At 42.1% G+C, this 15582-nt stretch overlaps 1 protein-coding gene across 15 annotated transcripts in view; it reads left to right on the top strand.

Annotated features, from left to right (window-relative positions):
• The window catches only part of LOC115551312 (tumor necrosis factor receptor superfamily member 14-like), a 70782-nt gene that overhangs the window by 18584 nt on the left and 36616 nt on the right, over window positions 1-15582 (top strand). For 2 of the 15 annotated variants that reach the window (XR_003978304.1, XR_003978320.1), the window contains exons 1-6: window positions 2561-2668; window positions 4744-4804; window positions 5158-5337; window positions 5515-5640; window positions 5844-5936; window positions 15449-15511. The exons of 1 other annotated variant lie outside the window; for it this stretch is intronic. Coding sequence is in view for 4 of the 14 variants with exons in the window: in XM_030368061.1 (XP_030223921.1) it covers window positions 5196-5337; window positions 5515-5640; window positions 5844-6002; window positions 6330-6417; window positions 6809-6927; window positions 7076-7101; window positions 7232-7268 (697 nt within the window). In the remaining 10 variants the exon portion in view is untranslated. 12 more of the 15 variants (XR_003978306.1, XR_003978312.1, XM_030367726.1 and 9 more) reach the window with 10 other exon arrangements.

Raw genomic sequence — 15582 nt, 5'->3', positions numbered from 1 at the left:
CTCGACAACGGGCTCAGAAGTGAGACCAAAAAGACCAACAAACCACTCTGGGTTCCTTGCTGTGGAGAACCATGGGCCCAAAGACGCAAAGCCACCTGGACAAGGAGTTATTCAAAATGGTGGCTCAGGAATTCCAGCCGTTTTCGATGGTAGAATACGAGGGGTAGGTATACTAACATGTATCATGTTACGTGAAACTAACGTGTATCATGGTTATATTAAACTAACATCATGATTACATTCAACTCTAACATTTATCATGTTACATTAAACTGACATGTATCATGGTTACATTAAAGTCTAACATGTATCATGGTAACATTAAACTGACATTTATCATAGTAACATTAAATAACATGTATCATGGTAACATTAAACTAACATGTATCATAGTAACATTAAATAACATGTATCATGGTTACATTAAACTTTAACATGTATCATGGTTATGCTGAATGATAGTGACTGCTGTCCTGACATGTCACTGTATTGTTTATCTCTTAATAGCATCGGCTATAGAAGACATGATAAGGTAAGTGTTTTTGCACTGGTTTGGTACAGAACACAATATGTGTGAACCTAGCTGGCAGTGGTGGAGTTATTAGATTATGACATTGCAATGAACCCAATGTTTTATTCACAATTTTATTTCATAGAAAAAGGAAAGACTGTGATTCAAAACATTTCATCTAATTGTACCAGAGAGTCAGAGCCTACCTATCAGAGGGACCAGAGTGGCAGACCTACTGAACAACATCATCTAGATATTAGATTATAGAATGGAGCTATCCATGTATATGAGACACTACTCTCATAGCTGGGGCGATGTGGCCAGCATAACGTCAGCTCAGTGGCGTTTATAACGTAGCTCACTGAGTCGTCATGACAACACAGAGCAGGGACAAAGGGTAGAAAGACTTCAGTCCTTGTTTGACCACGATAATGGCAGCCGTCTCCCTACACGTATTCAGTCAGTCAAGATGTTCTTCTGTGTAGAGAGGCTAATTTAGAGAGGAAACATGCAATGTAAAATGATTAAATGTATTCAGTAGCTTGCTCCTCTGTGTGTGTGTGTGTGTGTGTGTGTGTGTGTGTGTGTGTGTGTGTGTGTGTGTGTGTGTGTGTGTGTGTGTGTGTGTGTGTGTGTGTGTGTGTGTGTGTGTGTGTGTGTGTGTGTGTGTGTGTCCTCATCTCCACCTGAGAGCTGCTCCACTGGGCTTCAGTCTTCTGTGAGTGTTGCTGCATGTGGAGGCTGGCTATATGTCCTGACTCTCTGCTGCCTTCTCTTCCACATACTGGATTGCCAGACCCAGTGACCGTCCTGCACCAACCAGGGACCAACAAGAACCTGCCATAACTGTCCCTGATACAACTATGGAAGATCTTGATGATGATCAGAGTCTGGGTCCAGCCCGACCCTCAAGCCCCAAACATAATAGATCCCCGAACAGGTTAGCAACACCATGGAGTTGTGAGTCTAATGCACACTAGGGATGGAGTTGATGCCTTTGATTTTAATTAAGAGGATGAGAATAGTTATCTTATCTTAACCGACATTTATAACCCATACAAATAGGTTAATAATAGATTACATCTATCGAGGGACACTTGGGTTTGTCTTTTTTATATAATGTTATGTCTTTGATTTCACCTGGTACTAGTCTATCTGCAACTGTGTAAATAATGCTCAACTCCAATAAAAATACTAATAAATAAATACTAATTAATCTCTTGGCATTTCATGTTTAACATGTCATCTACATGTTAAAATGTATTTCTCAATCCCATTTCCTTCACAGTCAAGTAAAGATAGAGAAGAAGACTCACTATCTTCTCTTATTATTTAGTTGGACTTGTGCTTATACTCCAAGCGACCTTTAGGAGTCAGCTGATATATGAGACTGGGTTGTCGTCAGGTTCTGTTCGGGTCACACATCCCCTCAGTGTCACGAAGGCTTCTGCCTGGGCTTTGGGACGCAACCTCGATGATTTAAGACTGACTCGTGCAGTGACATCTGCTGGCGGCGTTTTTAAAAACAGTTGGAACATAATGTGACGCGTTGGCTATTACGTCCATTGAGTTTCAACTCGAAACAGAAACATCTTGTTTTGACTTATCACACTCACCCCTGGTTCTACAATAGATAGATAACAACTTTATTAATCCCTCGAGGTGAAATTCCTTTGTTACAACCGCCCAGCAGCAGTGGAAAACACAGGAAAGATACAATGCAAACAAAATAGGCCTACAAAGTAGCCTACTAATGAAAACTAAAATAGACGCTAAAGTAAATGCTGAAGTAAAGACAAACAGAACAAACAGGGTAAACAAAACAAACGGTGCAAACAATATCAATTATAAAGTGGCACAGTACCAGTAATTTATTATACTAAAGTTTATAAATGCAAATGTAAACCAAGAGAAGTGTCGATGCTGCAAACGCAAAATGTAAAAGGCCTTTTATGGGTATGAGTTTACAGTGGACAGAGCACACCATACCGTGCCTTCCTGGATTCTCCAAGAATTACTATCTGACCAATAAGAAAGCGATTAGAAAGTCGAGCATCATGAATATGAGTTTCCTCCTATTGTTGCAGTTGAAGGCGGAAGATTGTGGTTCGACAGATAGGCCACCTGAAATGTTTCGACGGTCTCAATTAAAGTAAGGTAATATAAACGCTGTCTAATCTGATATCGTCATTATATTCAAGTCCGTTTTTTATAAACTTCAGTTGGTTTGCTATAACTGTATAAAAAAAGAGGGATTTATGGTGCCGTTCTTACTTTCGGGAGAAACAACGTAGACCTTGACACTTGGTTATAACGTGTTTTGATCAAACATTGTGGCTCCTGGTAACATCATATGGTATTTGAAGAATGATTAGCCTATTTAGTTATATTCAGGTTCTTTGTTCACAGTGTTGAACTCCCCGCTTTGCACCTGATATTAACATGCGTTTTGGGAGCTCGGATATTAACCCCAATAAATCATGGTGTAAATCAGTGGTTCTCACACTTTTTCGAGCAAACGCCCCCCGGACCTTACCCCCCCCCCCCCCCCCTTCCTTCCTTTGCTCTTCCAAAATCTCCACCTGAACCCTACCCCTCAACCCTTCGCCTACGAAATGGGTCGACCACCCTTCAAGACCCAGTTACAGTACGTCATTAGTAGTCGTTGACAGGGTTTTGATCTTTATTTTATTTTATTATTTTTTTATTATTGATATTTTTATACAATATCTGTCTCCGGAATTTGACTGTATAGTTTGAATGTCTTATAAAGCCAACCTTACCCACAAGGAAAAGCACTGTATGATTAGATAAGAATATTATTCATGCTCACAATCTGTTAGAAACTGCAGAAGCTTTATTTTGGATCAAACTTCATACAAGATCAACATAATACATAAAACCAGAATAAACATAGAACTTGAGGTAGTATACCATCCATGTAAAACATAAATATCATTCCAACAAGAACCAGTGATATAATGGAACTAATATTGCGCATTACAGAAAGGCGTCAACCATCACATTTGATCCATAACTCAGTCGGTGTTAACCCATCAGTGGATGGTTCATCTTTCTTCCTTCCCGGGGGTTGCGGGGCTTAGAGCTACCAAAGCAGGAGAGGTGCTTGAGGTGGAGGGAGGGGCTCTGTGGTGGCAGCGGCCGCAACGATCTCCTGAAAGAAAACAGAACATTAAGAAGGAATTATATGGCAGAACTGGGTTATATGGCCACAAGTTATGTACAATATATAATAACTGATAGATATTTCTACCAAAAGGTTTGAAAAAATACACAGTGTGGTTTATAAAGAACGCACAAAATAGTTTATAAAGGAAACACGACATCACATTGATCCACCATTCTCCAGCTCATAAGCACCTTAAACTCACCTAAAACTCGGATGTGCGTCTCCAGTTCAACAGGGCTTCCCGCTGTACTGGGATGTGCGTCTCCAGTTCAACAGGTCCCACCGCTGTACTGGGATGTGCGTCTCCAGTTCAACAGGTCCCCCCGCTGTACTGGGATGTGCGTCTCCAGTTCAACAGGTCCCCCCGCTGTACTGGGATGTGCGTCTCCAGTTCAACAGGGCTCCCTTCTGTACTGGGATGTGCGTCTCCAGTTCAACAGGGCTCCCTGCTGTACTGGGATGTGCGTCTCCAGTTCAACAGGGCTCCCTTCTGTACTGGGATGTGCGTCTCCAGTTCAACAGGACTCTCCGCTGTACTGGGATGTGCGTCTCCAGTTCAACAGGGCTCCCTGCTGTACTGGGATGTGCGTCTCCAGTTCAACAGGGCTTCCCGCTGTACTGGAGATTGTTGTGGAAATAATCGACTAGTTTGCAAAGAGGCGAAGACAACGGAATATTAACATTAAGAGCTTTTATTCTCATTGCACCGTGAAGACGGAAACATCCATGACATTTACTTCTCTATTTCTGCATTTCATCAGAGCTCACTTCCAACCATAACCCCATGACCACGTTTACTCATTAGTCTGGGGTTTTGCCCGACAAATCTCCTAAAATATTGGTTGTTCTAAACGTCCACTCCTTATCGGATACCGATTTATTAAAATTTTCTGTTTACTGAAAACCGGATTTGCTTGACCCTCTACTGTTTTTCCAGCACACTGACCACTTCAGCTCATTATATTTTTCCGTAATGTGTGTGTGTGTGTGTGTGTGTGTGTGTGTGTGTGTGTGTGTGTGTGTGTGCGATCATCCTACTTAGGCGCGTCGCTAGAATCAGAGTGTGACCAAAGCCATAAGGACGTGGTTAAAGACGTTCAAAAGTGAGTTTTTTTCCTGCTTTTTGTGACTGTTTGTTAAACGTCCACGGTCTTTATTTTAGCCGCATTTCAGATATTTTAATTTAGTGTATATATTTTCTTATTTTACTCATGTTTACAGAACCACAGATAAGAATCCCCCTTTTGATAAAGTCAAATAGGCTACATTTAATCATGCAACTGGGGTATAACATCTTTATTTATTAACAACACAGATATAATAACTAACTACAGAACAGTATGAATAGTCTGATTGAACCAAACACAACTCTTTTCAAACCCCCAAATGGTCTTCTAACCCGTCCCCAGAACTCGTTATTTAATTGATTAACTGCTTTTCTTTCATCTCTCCCCAGATATTTCAGAACTACAAGAAAAGTCTGACTGCAGTTTGATGGTTGAAGCCCAAACAAACCTGACAACCATGTTCCTACAATTCATATTAATAAGTTGTTGCTTTGGCGTTGCTTCATCTTCATATTGTCCCCTGAATGAATACAAAGCAGGAACGGAGTGTTGCCCATCATGTCCGCCTGGTAAATATCTGAACTGTTGTCACGCTGTCTGACTCTACAACGTATACTATCTACAAATAAACATATACAGGATATACCGTCTACAAATCTACATAAAAGACGGTCCACAAATCGACAACATGTCCAACATATACTGTCTATGAATTTACATCATATTCAAATTTTTCTTTCCAACAGGATGTCATGTTGTAAAGGACTGCACAGAGAGAAGCATTACAAAGTGCAAAAGTTGCCCCGATGGTACTTTCCAAGCCGGCTATAATGAGCAGAAGCAATGCTCTACCTGTACAAAGTGTGACGCAGGTACATCTGTTATTTAATGGAGATGCCCCCCATGCAACCCCAATATGTTGTGTTGATGAGGACGTTGTGTTGTTCATGTTGATATCAGAAGTTGTGTTGTTCATGTTGATTGATATCAGAGAAGTTGTGTTGTTCATGTTTATATCAGAAGTTGTGTACTCTCAGGTTGTCTCAGGTTCCTCTGTAACTGTTGTGATTGACAGGTCTCGGTCTGAAGGTGAAGAAGTCGTGTTCATCAACATCAGATGCTGTGTGTGAGGTCCTGGATGGATTCTTCTGTAGTGACTCTAACAGAGGTGGATGTAGGGCCGCTCAGAGTCACCGTCTGAGCTGCAGTCCTGGTCACTACATCGATCAAAGAGGTTGGTGTTCTATATACTGTACGGACACATTAATTATAAATAAATTGTTAAATAAATTGACGTCTGCTGAAGCTATTAAGTCCTGTAAGGGCCATCCAGGTTCTTACCATTTAATGTATTAGTGTCCAGGTTAGTCCACGATCATCTACAACAGTCTGGCAATGATACCCACAAACACCTTTTGAATTACAAGTCTCTGTTTCCTTGTTACTACGATGTTGATCTTTATTTTAACTGTTAACCGATAGAACATTTTAAAATGATCACAAATGTTCCCACTACATCTCAGAACGGTCGTGTTTTAATAAAACATGAATATTCCTACAGGAACAGCAGATAAAGACACAGAGTGCCTTCACTGTACTGATGGAACATTCTCAGATGGCACGCGGTCGTCTTGCAAGAACCACACAAAGTAAGTGGAGTTAATTAAACAATATTAGGCAATATATAGTGTACTGGTGTACTGTACTGGTTTTTAAGATACATACCATAGTCATAATGTTATGTTAGTTTTTTTATAATCAGAATTAGATATAGTTTTAAGGTCATTATGCTTGACAATATATATAACTTCCATTCAGTCAATTTCTCCAAATCGGCGTGCAATGAATTCAGACACAGGCAGATACAGGTCATTAGGAGCAGGTAGGGGTCAGGCATCTAGTTCAAGAACCTTCCTGAAGTGAAGGCCTACAGGTTGGTTGTGGACATTGGGGATCGAACCCAGTACCTTTTAAACCTGAAGACCAACACCCAGTCTACTACTCTGAGAACTAAACATGGTTGGGTCTTTCTCATTTCAGATGTGATTCAGAGGGAGGGCTGCAGATACAACCAGGAACTGATTCAACTGATTCTACATGTTTTCAATACGTTGTGATTGGGGTCATAATAATAGGATGCATAACCTTAGTCCTGGGAGGTAAGCATTACATTCAACTCTAACATGTATTATGGTTACATTCAACATTAATGTGTTATGGTTACATTAAACTCACATGTATCATGGTTATGCTGAATGATAGAGACTGCTCTCCTGACATGTTACTGTATTGTTTATCTCTATATAGCATTGATTTGTAGAAGACGTCTGAAGGTAAGTGTTATTACTGGTTTGATACAAAACACAATAATATGTGTGACCCTAGCTGGCAGTGGTGGAGTTATTAGATGATGACCTTGTATTGAACCCAATGTTGATATTTTATTCACATTTTATTTTATAGAGAAGGAAAACACTGGAAGAGAAGAGGGGGTTAACTGGTAAGTTCTTGTTCCACGAGCACAGCAGCAAAAAAACATCAGCGCTGCGAAGCGGTTTTCTATTATCTATCATTTCACTGCGTGGGGAATTGGCCTATTGGCGCCCCCTCTGGCTGCAAGCGCCCTGCTTACTGAGAAGGTGGCGTGCACAGAAGCTGTGTGAGACGGGGAGAGGGAGGGGGGTGCGGGGGACAGTTCTCCCAAATGGAACGGACAAGGGGAATAGTGGGCTAAAGACACACACCTCGCATTTCTTGCAATTGAGAAATATATTCTCTTTCGGAGCTGCTCCAATGGGCTTCAGTCTTCAGTGAGTGTTGCTGCATGTGGAGGCTGGCTGTATGTCCTGACTCTCTGCTGCCTTCTCTTCCAGGGACTTCACCACTAAGGTCCACTGACGGTCCTGAACCAACCGGGGACCAACAAGAATGTACCACAACTACCCCTGATGGAACTAGGGGTGATCATGGTGACCAGAGTCTGGGTCCAGCCCCTTCCTCAAGCCCCACACATAATGGATCTGTGTCAGACTCAGTCCATCAGAAGGACCATCAGCCTGTCCACACAAAGAGAGACAGTGGAGCCTCCCGGTCCAGCCACAGTCTGATGCGCTCCTCCACCTCCCGGTCAGCCAGAAGGTTTTCTGTTTGCTCCAAGTCGGTATCAAGCTGCTTTGAAAGTCCCAAGGTGCCCACCGACCGTGTTTCACTATTGATGGATAATGACATTGCAGATGAAGAAGTAACGCCAGTTCGCGAATATCACGATCAACCTGAAAGTGAATCTGATGACTCAAACTCACTAGAACCTGTCCCCATCAGGAGAGACCATGGAGTCTCCCAGGTCACCCCCCTCAGTCTGGGTCCCCCCTCCCCCTCCTCCTCCCAGTCCACCCCCCTCAGTCTGGGTCCCCCCTCCCCCTCCCGGTCCACCCCCCTCACTCTGGTGCCCCCCTCCACCTCCCAGTCCCCCCCCCCCCTCAGTCTGGGTCTCCCCTCCCAGTCCCCCCCCCCCCTCAGTCTGTCAGCCAGAAGGTGACGGAATAAACAACGTTTATAGGTCATAAAAGTCGAAAAAGCTAAATAGACAACTGAGATTACAGCGTGGTAACGCTGGGGTCGGTCAGAATCGACACCACGAGGCGGTGCTGTTGGTGGGATGGTTCGTGCGTTGTTTGATTAAGAAGTGGGGGTTTTACATAAAGGCAGCTCTCGGGGTCGTGCAGTGTTTGGGGCGCAAGAGTTGCAAACTAAGTTATCAAGGCGCCTTGTTCACACTACATGCGTCCGTCGACGGATGGGGGCTTTTTGAGGCCTTGTTCACACTACATGCGTCCGTTGACGGATGGCCGAGGGTGTGTCTGACGTATAGGGGACTAGTCTTTGCAGACACATACTGCCAATCAAATCGCCTCCCACCACACAGCCGATGTGTGGATCTTAAATACATTGCACTTTCTAAAAAGCTGTTTTAATTTTGCCTTTATTTTCTATTTTAATACTAAAATGCCTTTTTAACTTTCTATTTTACTAATTTCTTTGCATTAGCGGTACATTTCTTGTCCATGGGTTGTATTTATACATTTTACAAAATATCTTCCTTTAATAATACTAATCAATAATACATTTTATATTGGGGCAGAGTTATTTTTCATTTCACTTAAAAAGGTCAACCAGAGGTTTTTCAGAAAATGCATATTCTATACTAGAAGTTGATGTTTTTGTGCTGTCCTAATTGCTGAATGTCAGGTGTTGCTTTAAGAAAGAACAATAAACTATGTGCTTTTGAGAATTATTTCATCATTATTTCTTGGAAATAATCATTATAATACGATGAAAGTGTTTTAAAAACGATTCTAATTATTAATGAACATTAAATCATACACTTTGTGCGAGTCCGAGAAATTCCCGTCAACCTTTTTAACCACTGACAAAACCCCTATAATTCAGCAAGGGTTAGCTCCAAACACCACGTGATGTCATTTCCTGCAGTGGTGGTAAATTTGAAAACAGTTGGGTAAGTTTTTCCTTCTCCTCTTCAATATTTCATCAATAATTTGGGTTTTATATTGAGTGGGTTAATGGCTTGTCAACTGTGTTATCCACATTTTCTTGTTCACTTGCATTACACATTATTTCTTACTAATACTATCTGAAAGTGTACCAAAACACGAGTTGATCAAGGTCATATGGCGACAGGTTCAAGGTTGCCAGTTAGCACAAGGCCCCAAAATGGCCGAACTGTCAACCCTGTTACCTGTCAACTGTTACCCATCAAGTGTCACACAGTAGACAGGGAGTAACACGCTGGACAATGTTGTCAGGTTTCATTGTGATAGTTTATGCTTATATTGTTTTGTTATTTAATAATGAATGCATACTGAATAACTGGTACATTAACTAACCATTAATAGTGTTAACTAAGTATTAACTAACCGTTTTAGGAAGATGAGTCGCTTATCTGCTGCTGACAAGCAGCGCCAGTACAGGGCCCGGCGTAATGCTGATCCTGAGAAAAGGGCTGCATGTTTACAGAAGCACAGGGAGACATGGCAAGAGAACAAGCAGCGAGGAAAGGTGAAGGCAGTGAAAGATTTAAGCAAGAGGGAGAAGAGAAGGAAGCAAGCATATTGGAGAAAAGCCCAACGTCAGACCAGAGAGAGAAAGAAAGTGATAGAGAGCCAGTTGACTCCACCCCAGAGTCCTGAAGTTAATCCACAGCCTCGGATGTCAAGGTATAGAGATTTTTCTTTATAAAAAATAGGTTTATCAATAAATTATGAAATGATGTTGAAAAAACTAGAGTAACGGCTTGTCATCGTTTTTCTGTTCAATGGATATGAAGTTTAGAACTCATGATCTATAAACTAATGCTTAGTTTATCATTTTAGAAAGAGAAGTGCTGGAAGGAAGAAAGTCAAGAGAAGGGAGTCAAACTTATACACTCGCAACACTTGTTTTGAAGATCACAGGATCTTCAAAAAATACAAGTTAAAAAAAAAAGTAGAATGGGGGCCCGGCGGCGGTGGGACTGGTGCTGGCTGGCCGTCGTGTAAAGGTGTTCAAAGGAAAGGTCTGTAGCTGTAGCGGCGAAGGGACCAGGGAAGCTAGCTCACAGAGCGCAGGACGTATGGACTCCACTGGAACAAATAGGAGAGGCTTCCCGTGGGTTCAGCCTTTGATCCGGATCACAGAGAGAATCATTATGAAACCAAAAATAAAAGACGATGTCCAGCAGTGCACTTCACCAAGCCAGACTGTTGCTGTGGGCTTGAACGGTCACAAGGGGTGAATTTATGAAGCGCACGTTATAAAAGGACTAGGCCTAATACTTTTCCCGTAAAGAAGTCAAACGGTGAGTGAAAAATAAAATAATATATTTTTTTTATCTTTGGCAGCTGTGTGTGGGCCTATATGTGTTGTTTACTGTGTTTGCAGTGGGCTTTTAGGCTAAATAATTTCGCTGGTATTGATTTAGTCAAACTTATACGTGTACTAGTCAAGTGTGTGTGTGCGTGTGCCCGTGCCGCACGGGCACGGGCCCAATATTCATCATATACGTGATATGTAGGCCTAGGTTGTATTTTGGAGAGAGAGAGTGAGAGAGAGCGAGAGAGAGCGCGAGCGAGGTATAAAACTCTTTATGTAGGCCTATCCGGCATATTGAACCGTCGGCCTAATGCGCCTCCTTTTTGAAAAGTCGGACAAACGGACATTCGGACCAATGGGTTCCGTTTTCGGAACATTGAACCGTCGGCATAGTGGTATGTCGATCTAATGGGAAATATTTCGGACCATTGAGACGTCGGAACAATAAGGTGTCGGAGACGGGCAGGCCCCCTCTGTCTTGCTGTTGTGTTTTTGTCCAACATGAAGGAGTCTCCCAAATCATACCATGTAGACATATCAGTTTTCATATATCATATCATATAGCCTAAGTTATATCAAACATCATATTATTTTGTTTCTTTTACGAAACAAAAACAGTATGAAAGTATGAAACTCAAACAGTATGAAAGTATACTTTCAAACAGTATGAAAGTATGAAACTCAAACTCCGTTTGAGTTTCATACTGAAAATGAAACGAAAACTTAAAGGTCCCATGACATGCTATTTGATGTTCTTTAATATAGGTAGGCCTAGCCTATTAGTGGGCAACTAACACAGTATTCAAAGACGTTCCCGAAATTCAGCCGTGGTGCAGAGTTACAGCCACTCCGAGCCAGTCGCACATTGAGCTTCCCCCAAATGCGCTGTTTTGGTGTCTGTAGCTATAGCCCTTCCGGTAGAGCTCATGGGACCTATGAGATCGAAAAATATGAATGGGAGTCAATGGAGAGAAAATAATTATTTTCTGGTCCCAGTCTTTATATGCCCTGGATTACACATATGTTGTTTGTGGATTTAAATGATAATTTTTCATGCAAAGAAAACAAAAAAAGAAGTTTGATAATTTTAGGTTTTATGTGAGGCCGCTTTGTGAACTACAGCTCTTCGCTGCTCTCGATACGTCACCACACCCGCACTTGGAACTCGGCACAGAGATGGCGATCTCTCTGCCCCACTTCACCACTTTTTTTCAAGGCGAGGATAAAAGCATAGAAAGAGGTGAAAACCACTATAAGTCGGGGCATGTGGAGAGTTTTAGTTATGTGCCATCTCTGTGCCGAGTTCCAAGTGGGGGTGTGGTGACGTATATCATGTGCGGGGGGGGGGGGGATCCTCTCACTCCAATATGGATCCTCTCACTCCATATTCGAGTGAGAGGATTTATATAGCGGGATCACAGGTGAAGGTGGATGGGAGGCAGGTGAATGGGAAAACCAGGGGCGGATCATGACACAATTTGCACAGCATTGTAGTACAGAAAATTCCGGTACCTTAGTAATGCATGTGAAAAGCATAAAGTAGGCTTTTCAATTACATAACGATAAGCCTAAAATAATCGAATCATTAGGTCAATAAGAGCATGTCAATACATCCAGAACTTTAAATAATACGTTAAATGAGCATAAAGCTGTCTTATTTTATTGATGTGCCCATTCATGGCAGCTTCCAGCAGTTATTGGTTCACATGGAATTGCCAGTAAATCTGTGTGGACTCTTTTGCAATATTTTCACAAATCTGCAGTTCATCATAGAGACGAACTGAGGTCATCATAGAGATCCAGTTCTTATCAAACATCCATGTGATTAAGACACATGATGCCTCCCGGTTCCCCCGGTCCGATGTCTAATGTCGCGTTTCCACTGCAGGGTGCGGAACGGATCGGATCGCAAAGGTGCGGTAGGGAGGGGGCGGTATAGCCCAGCCGTACTGTCCGTACTGCGTACTCAAAATTTGAGTACGCAGTACGTTCCAATTCAGATCCGGCGAAAAGAAGTATACTTCAAGGACTCGGATGCCGTACTCAAAATGGGCTAATCGTGAAGTGTGGATCGAAGGACACTCCCCGTACTCAACGGCAGCCATCTTAGCTACGTAGCGGAAGAGGCGGAGCCAGGCTGAGCCAAAGTCGGCGCATTTTCCACATAGCCTGCATTAATAGAGTCATTTTATAGTTTTTATAGCTTTTTATAGCTGCTAGGCGTAAAGAGTTCACCGTTCAAAGCGGGATGTTTATTGCGGGGGAGGAGCCGCGGCGGCAGTCGTGATCGTCATTTCCGGTAAGTGCACCACAGAGAACTCGATTTGGAACAGCACTCACATCTGAAAAATTAGCGTACTCAAGTGAGTACGGATAGTGCAGATAGTGTACTTCCTTTAAGTGTACTCATGGAAGTACGGGTATTGGAACACAGCCCTGGAGTCTTTCTCAATGTGTTTTCTCTACAGCCTTTAACTGGACAATTGCACAATAAACGGTCAAACTCTTTACGTGTTAAACTATTACTTGGACCCACACAAAACATATCCAAGGCATTTAATGACTGGGATCAGAAAATAATACATTTCTTTCCATTGACTCCCATTCTATTTTTCTCACCCAGAGCTCCCATGAGGGGTCTACCGGAAGAGGCGTAATTAAGAGCCCTATACAACCCGGGTTGTATAAACACACTGTTTCATTGGACAGTTTATTTGAGTATATTTGCAAAACTTGATCTGATTGGCCGACGGATCCGTCGCTGCCTGAAAAGTTGACAATTTCTCAACTTTTTGAGCCGACAGAACGGACGGACCCCAAATGCATTTCATTTAAAAGGGCCGCATGCTAAGGCAATATGCGTGTTTCAGATCAAGCATGCGTTGCGTTGCCTCCATGGACCTATAAAGAAAAAATATTGCATTCATTAACTGCCTTTCTTTTATCTCTCCCCAGATATTTCAGAGCGTCAACATGGCAATGATGATATGGCAGCCAAAATATAAAGTGTTGCCCATATTACTTTTGAATGAAAGCATGTCTAAACAATAAACCTTAATTGACAATAAATGTATTGAACCCACACAACTTTGCTGCCCTCAAAATATGTTAAACATTTTGATGGTAAATACAAATTGGAAAATGTTTTTTTTCAATCTAGAATTCATTTTCAACATATATTTAGGCCTACTTTTATTTCATATTTATATTATTGACAATGCTACTGCATCAGCAAATTGTCGCCCAGCAGAATACAGTTCAGAAGAGGGTTGTTGTCCAACCTGTCCCCCAGGTAAGAGACAATATCCTCACTAATTAGCTGGTTCCAAGATCGCTAATTTGGTATGTTATTTTGTTAGTATTGTCATGGTTTTGAATAATGATTTTTGCACTTTGGACTTTGGCATCATCTAGTGGCCGTGCATGTCTTATTTAAGTGTTTTCTGTTTCCTTGCTTTGCCAATTAGTCCTGTCACCTGTGTATTGTTGCTCCGGTCACATGACCAATCAAGCCATGTGTTTAAGCCCTGCTTTTGCCTATGTTCATTGCTTAGTCTTTGGTGTGCCACGTTTGTACTCTGACCCAAGCTAAAGTCTTGTATAGGACATTATTATTGATCCTCTGTGTTTTGACCGCTTGCCTGCTCTCTGCCCACTTGGATTTTCCCCTCTGGTATGACGTTTTGAACTTTTGTCTTTTTGAAAAAGATCTACCTGTATATGAGTTTACCTTTTGCCTTCTCTGTTGGACTTTTTGCCCTTTTTGGATTTTGCCCTCGTTTTGGAATTTTGTGATCTTCTGTGTTTTTGCCCAAAGACTTTGTTATAATAAACAACATTTCAGTTAATCCTCTCTGCACTTGAGTCTATACCATCGTTCTCAAAGTGCGGCCCGCGGGCCAATGGCGGCCCGCAGAAACATTCCTGGCGGCCCGCAATGACATACAGATGTAATATTAATTCAAACAAAAATAAATAAATATAAAGAGAAGAGTCGACTCTCTCTAGCTTTCAATTAAATCCTGTTACATTTGTTAGTTTTAATCCGACTGTACATTACTTTGAAAAGATGAACCTCAGTTTCGGGATTTAGACCTCACTTGACCTCCCTCCCAGAGGTCCACGGTGCAATGGTTTTTTTTCACCACTGGGATGCTGACGGCGTTTCCCGCCTATTTTTTTTTTCCTTTGGCGGCCCTCAGTCAAATTTTGGGTTCCTAAATTGGCCCTCAGCTGTTGAAACTTTGAGAACCCCTGGTCTATACCCTTCCCGTTTTGTTCCCTGGGTTTTCTTTCAACATGGTCAATTGTTTTGGTTCCAACAGGAATGCATGTTAATATACATTGCACAGAATTCAGAAGTACATCATGTGCATCTTGCACAGAAGGTACTTTCCAAGATGGCAACAATGGGCGTGAACAATGCTTTTCATGTAAACATTGTGATGCAGGTACATTTTCACTTTTCAACTTCTTAGCTCAGTGATATGTACCCATGTCACTTAAAACCCTTTCCCCCTTAAACGAGACCATGAATACTGAGTAACAGGGCATGAATGAGAAACATGAGTTTAGATTAATGAGGGTAACAGGTGCCTAGATGCCCCTTGACTGCGCTGAATACTCCCCTTCTGTTCCTATCAAATTATTCTAATCTCAGACTTCCTCAGACAACCTTCTCAATCTCTCAGGTTCCTCTGTAACTGTTGTGATTGACAGGTCTCGGTCTGAAGGTGAAGAAGTCGTGTTCATCAACATCAGATGCTGTGTGTGAGGTCCTGGATGGATTCTTCTGTAGTGACTCTAACAGAGGTGGATGTAGGGCCGCTCAGAGACACACGGTTTGCAGTCCTGGTCATTACATCGGTCAAAGAGGTTGGCTCTCTGTCTGTCTGTCTGTCTGTCTGTCTGTCTGTCTGTCTGTCTGTCTGTCTGTCTGTCTGTCT

This window comes from Gadus morhua, chromosome 1, assembly GCF_902167405.1.
Source record: "Gadus morhua chromosome 1, gadMor3.0, whole genome shotgun sequence".
NCBI classification, from domain to species: Eukaryota; Metazoa; Chordata; class Actinopteri; order Gadiformes; family Gadidae; genus Gadus; species Gadus morhua.
This window is presented reverse-complemented; position numbering and strand designations above follow the sequence as displayed.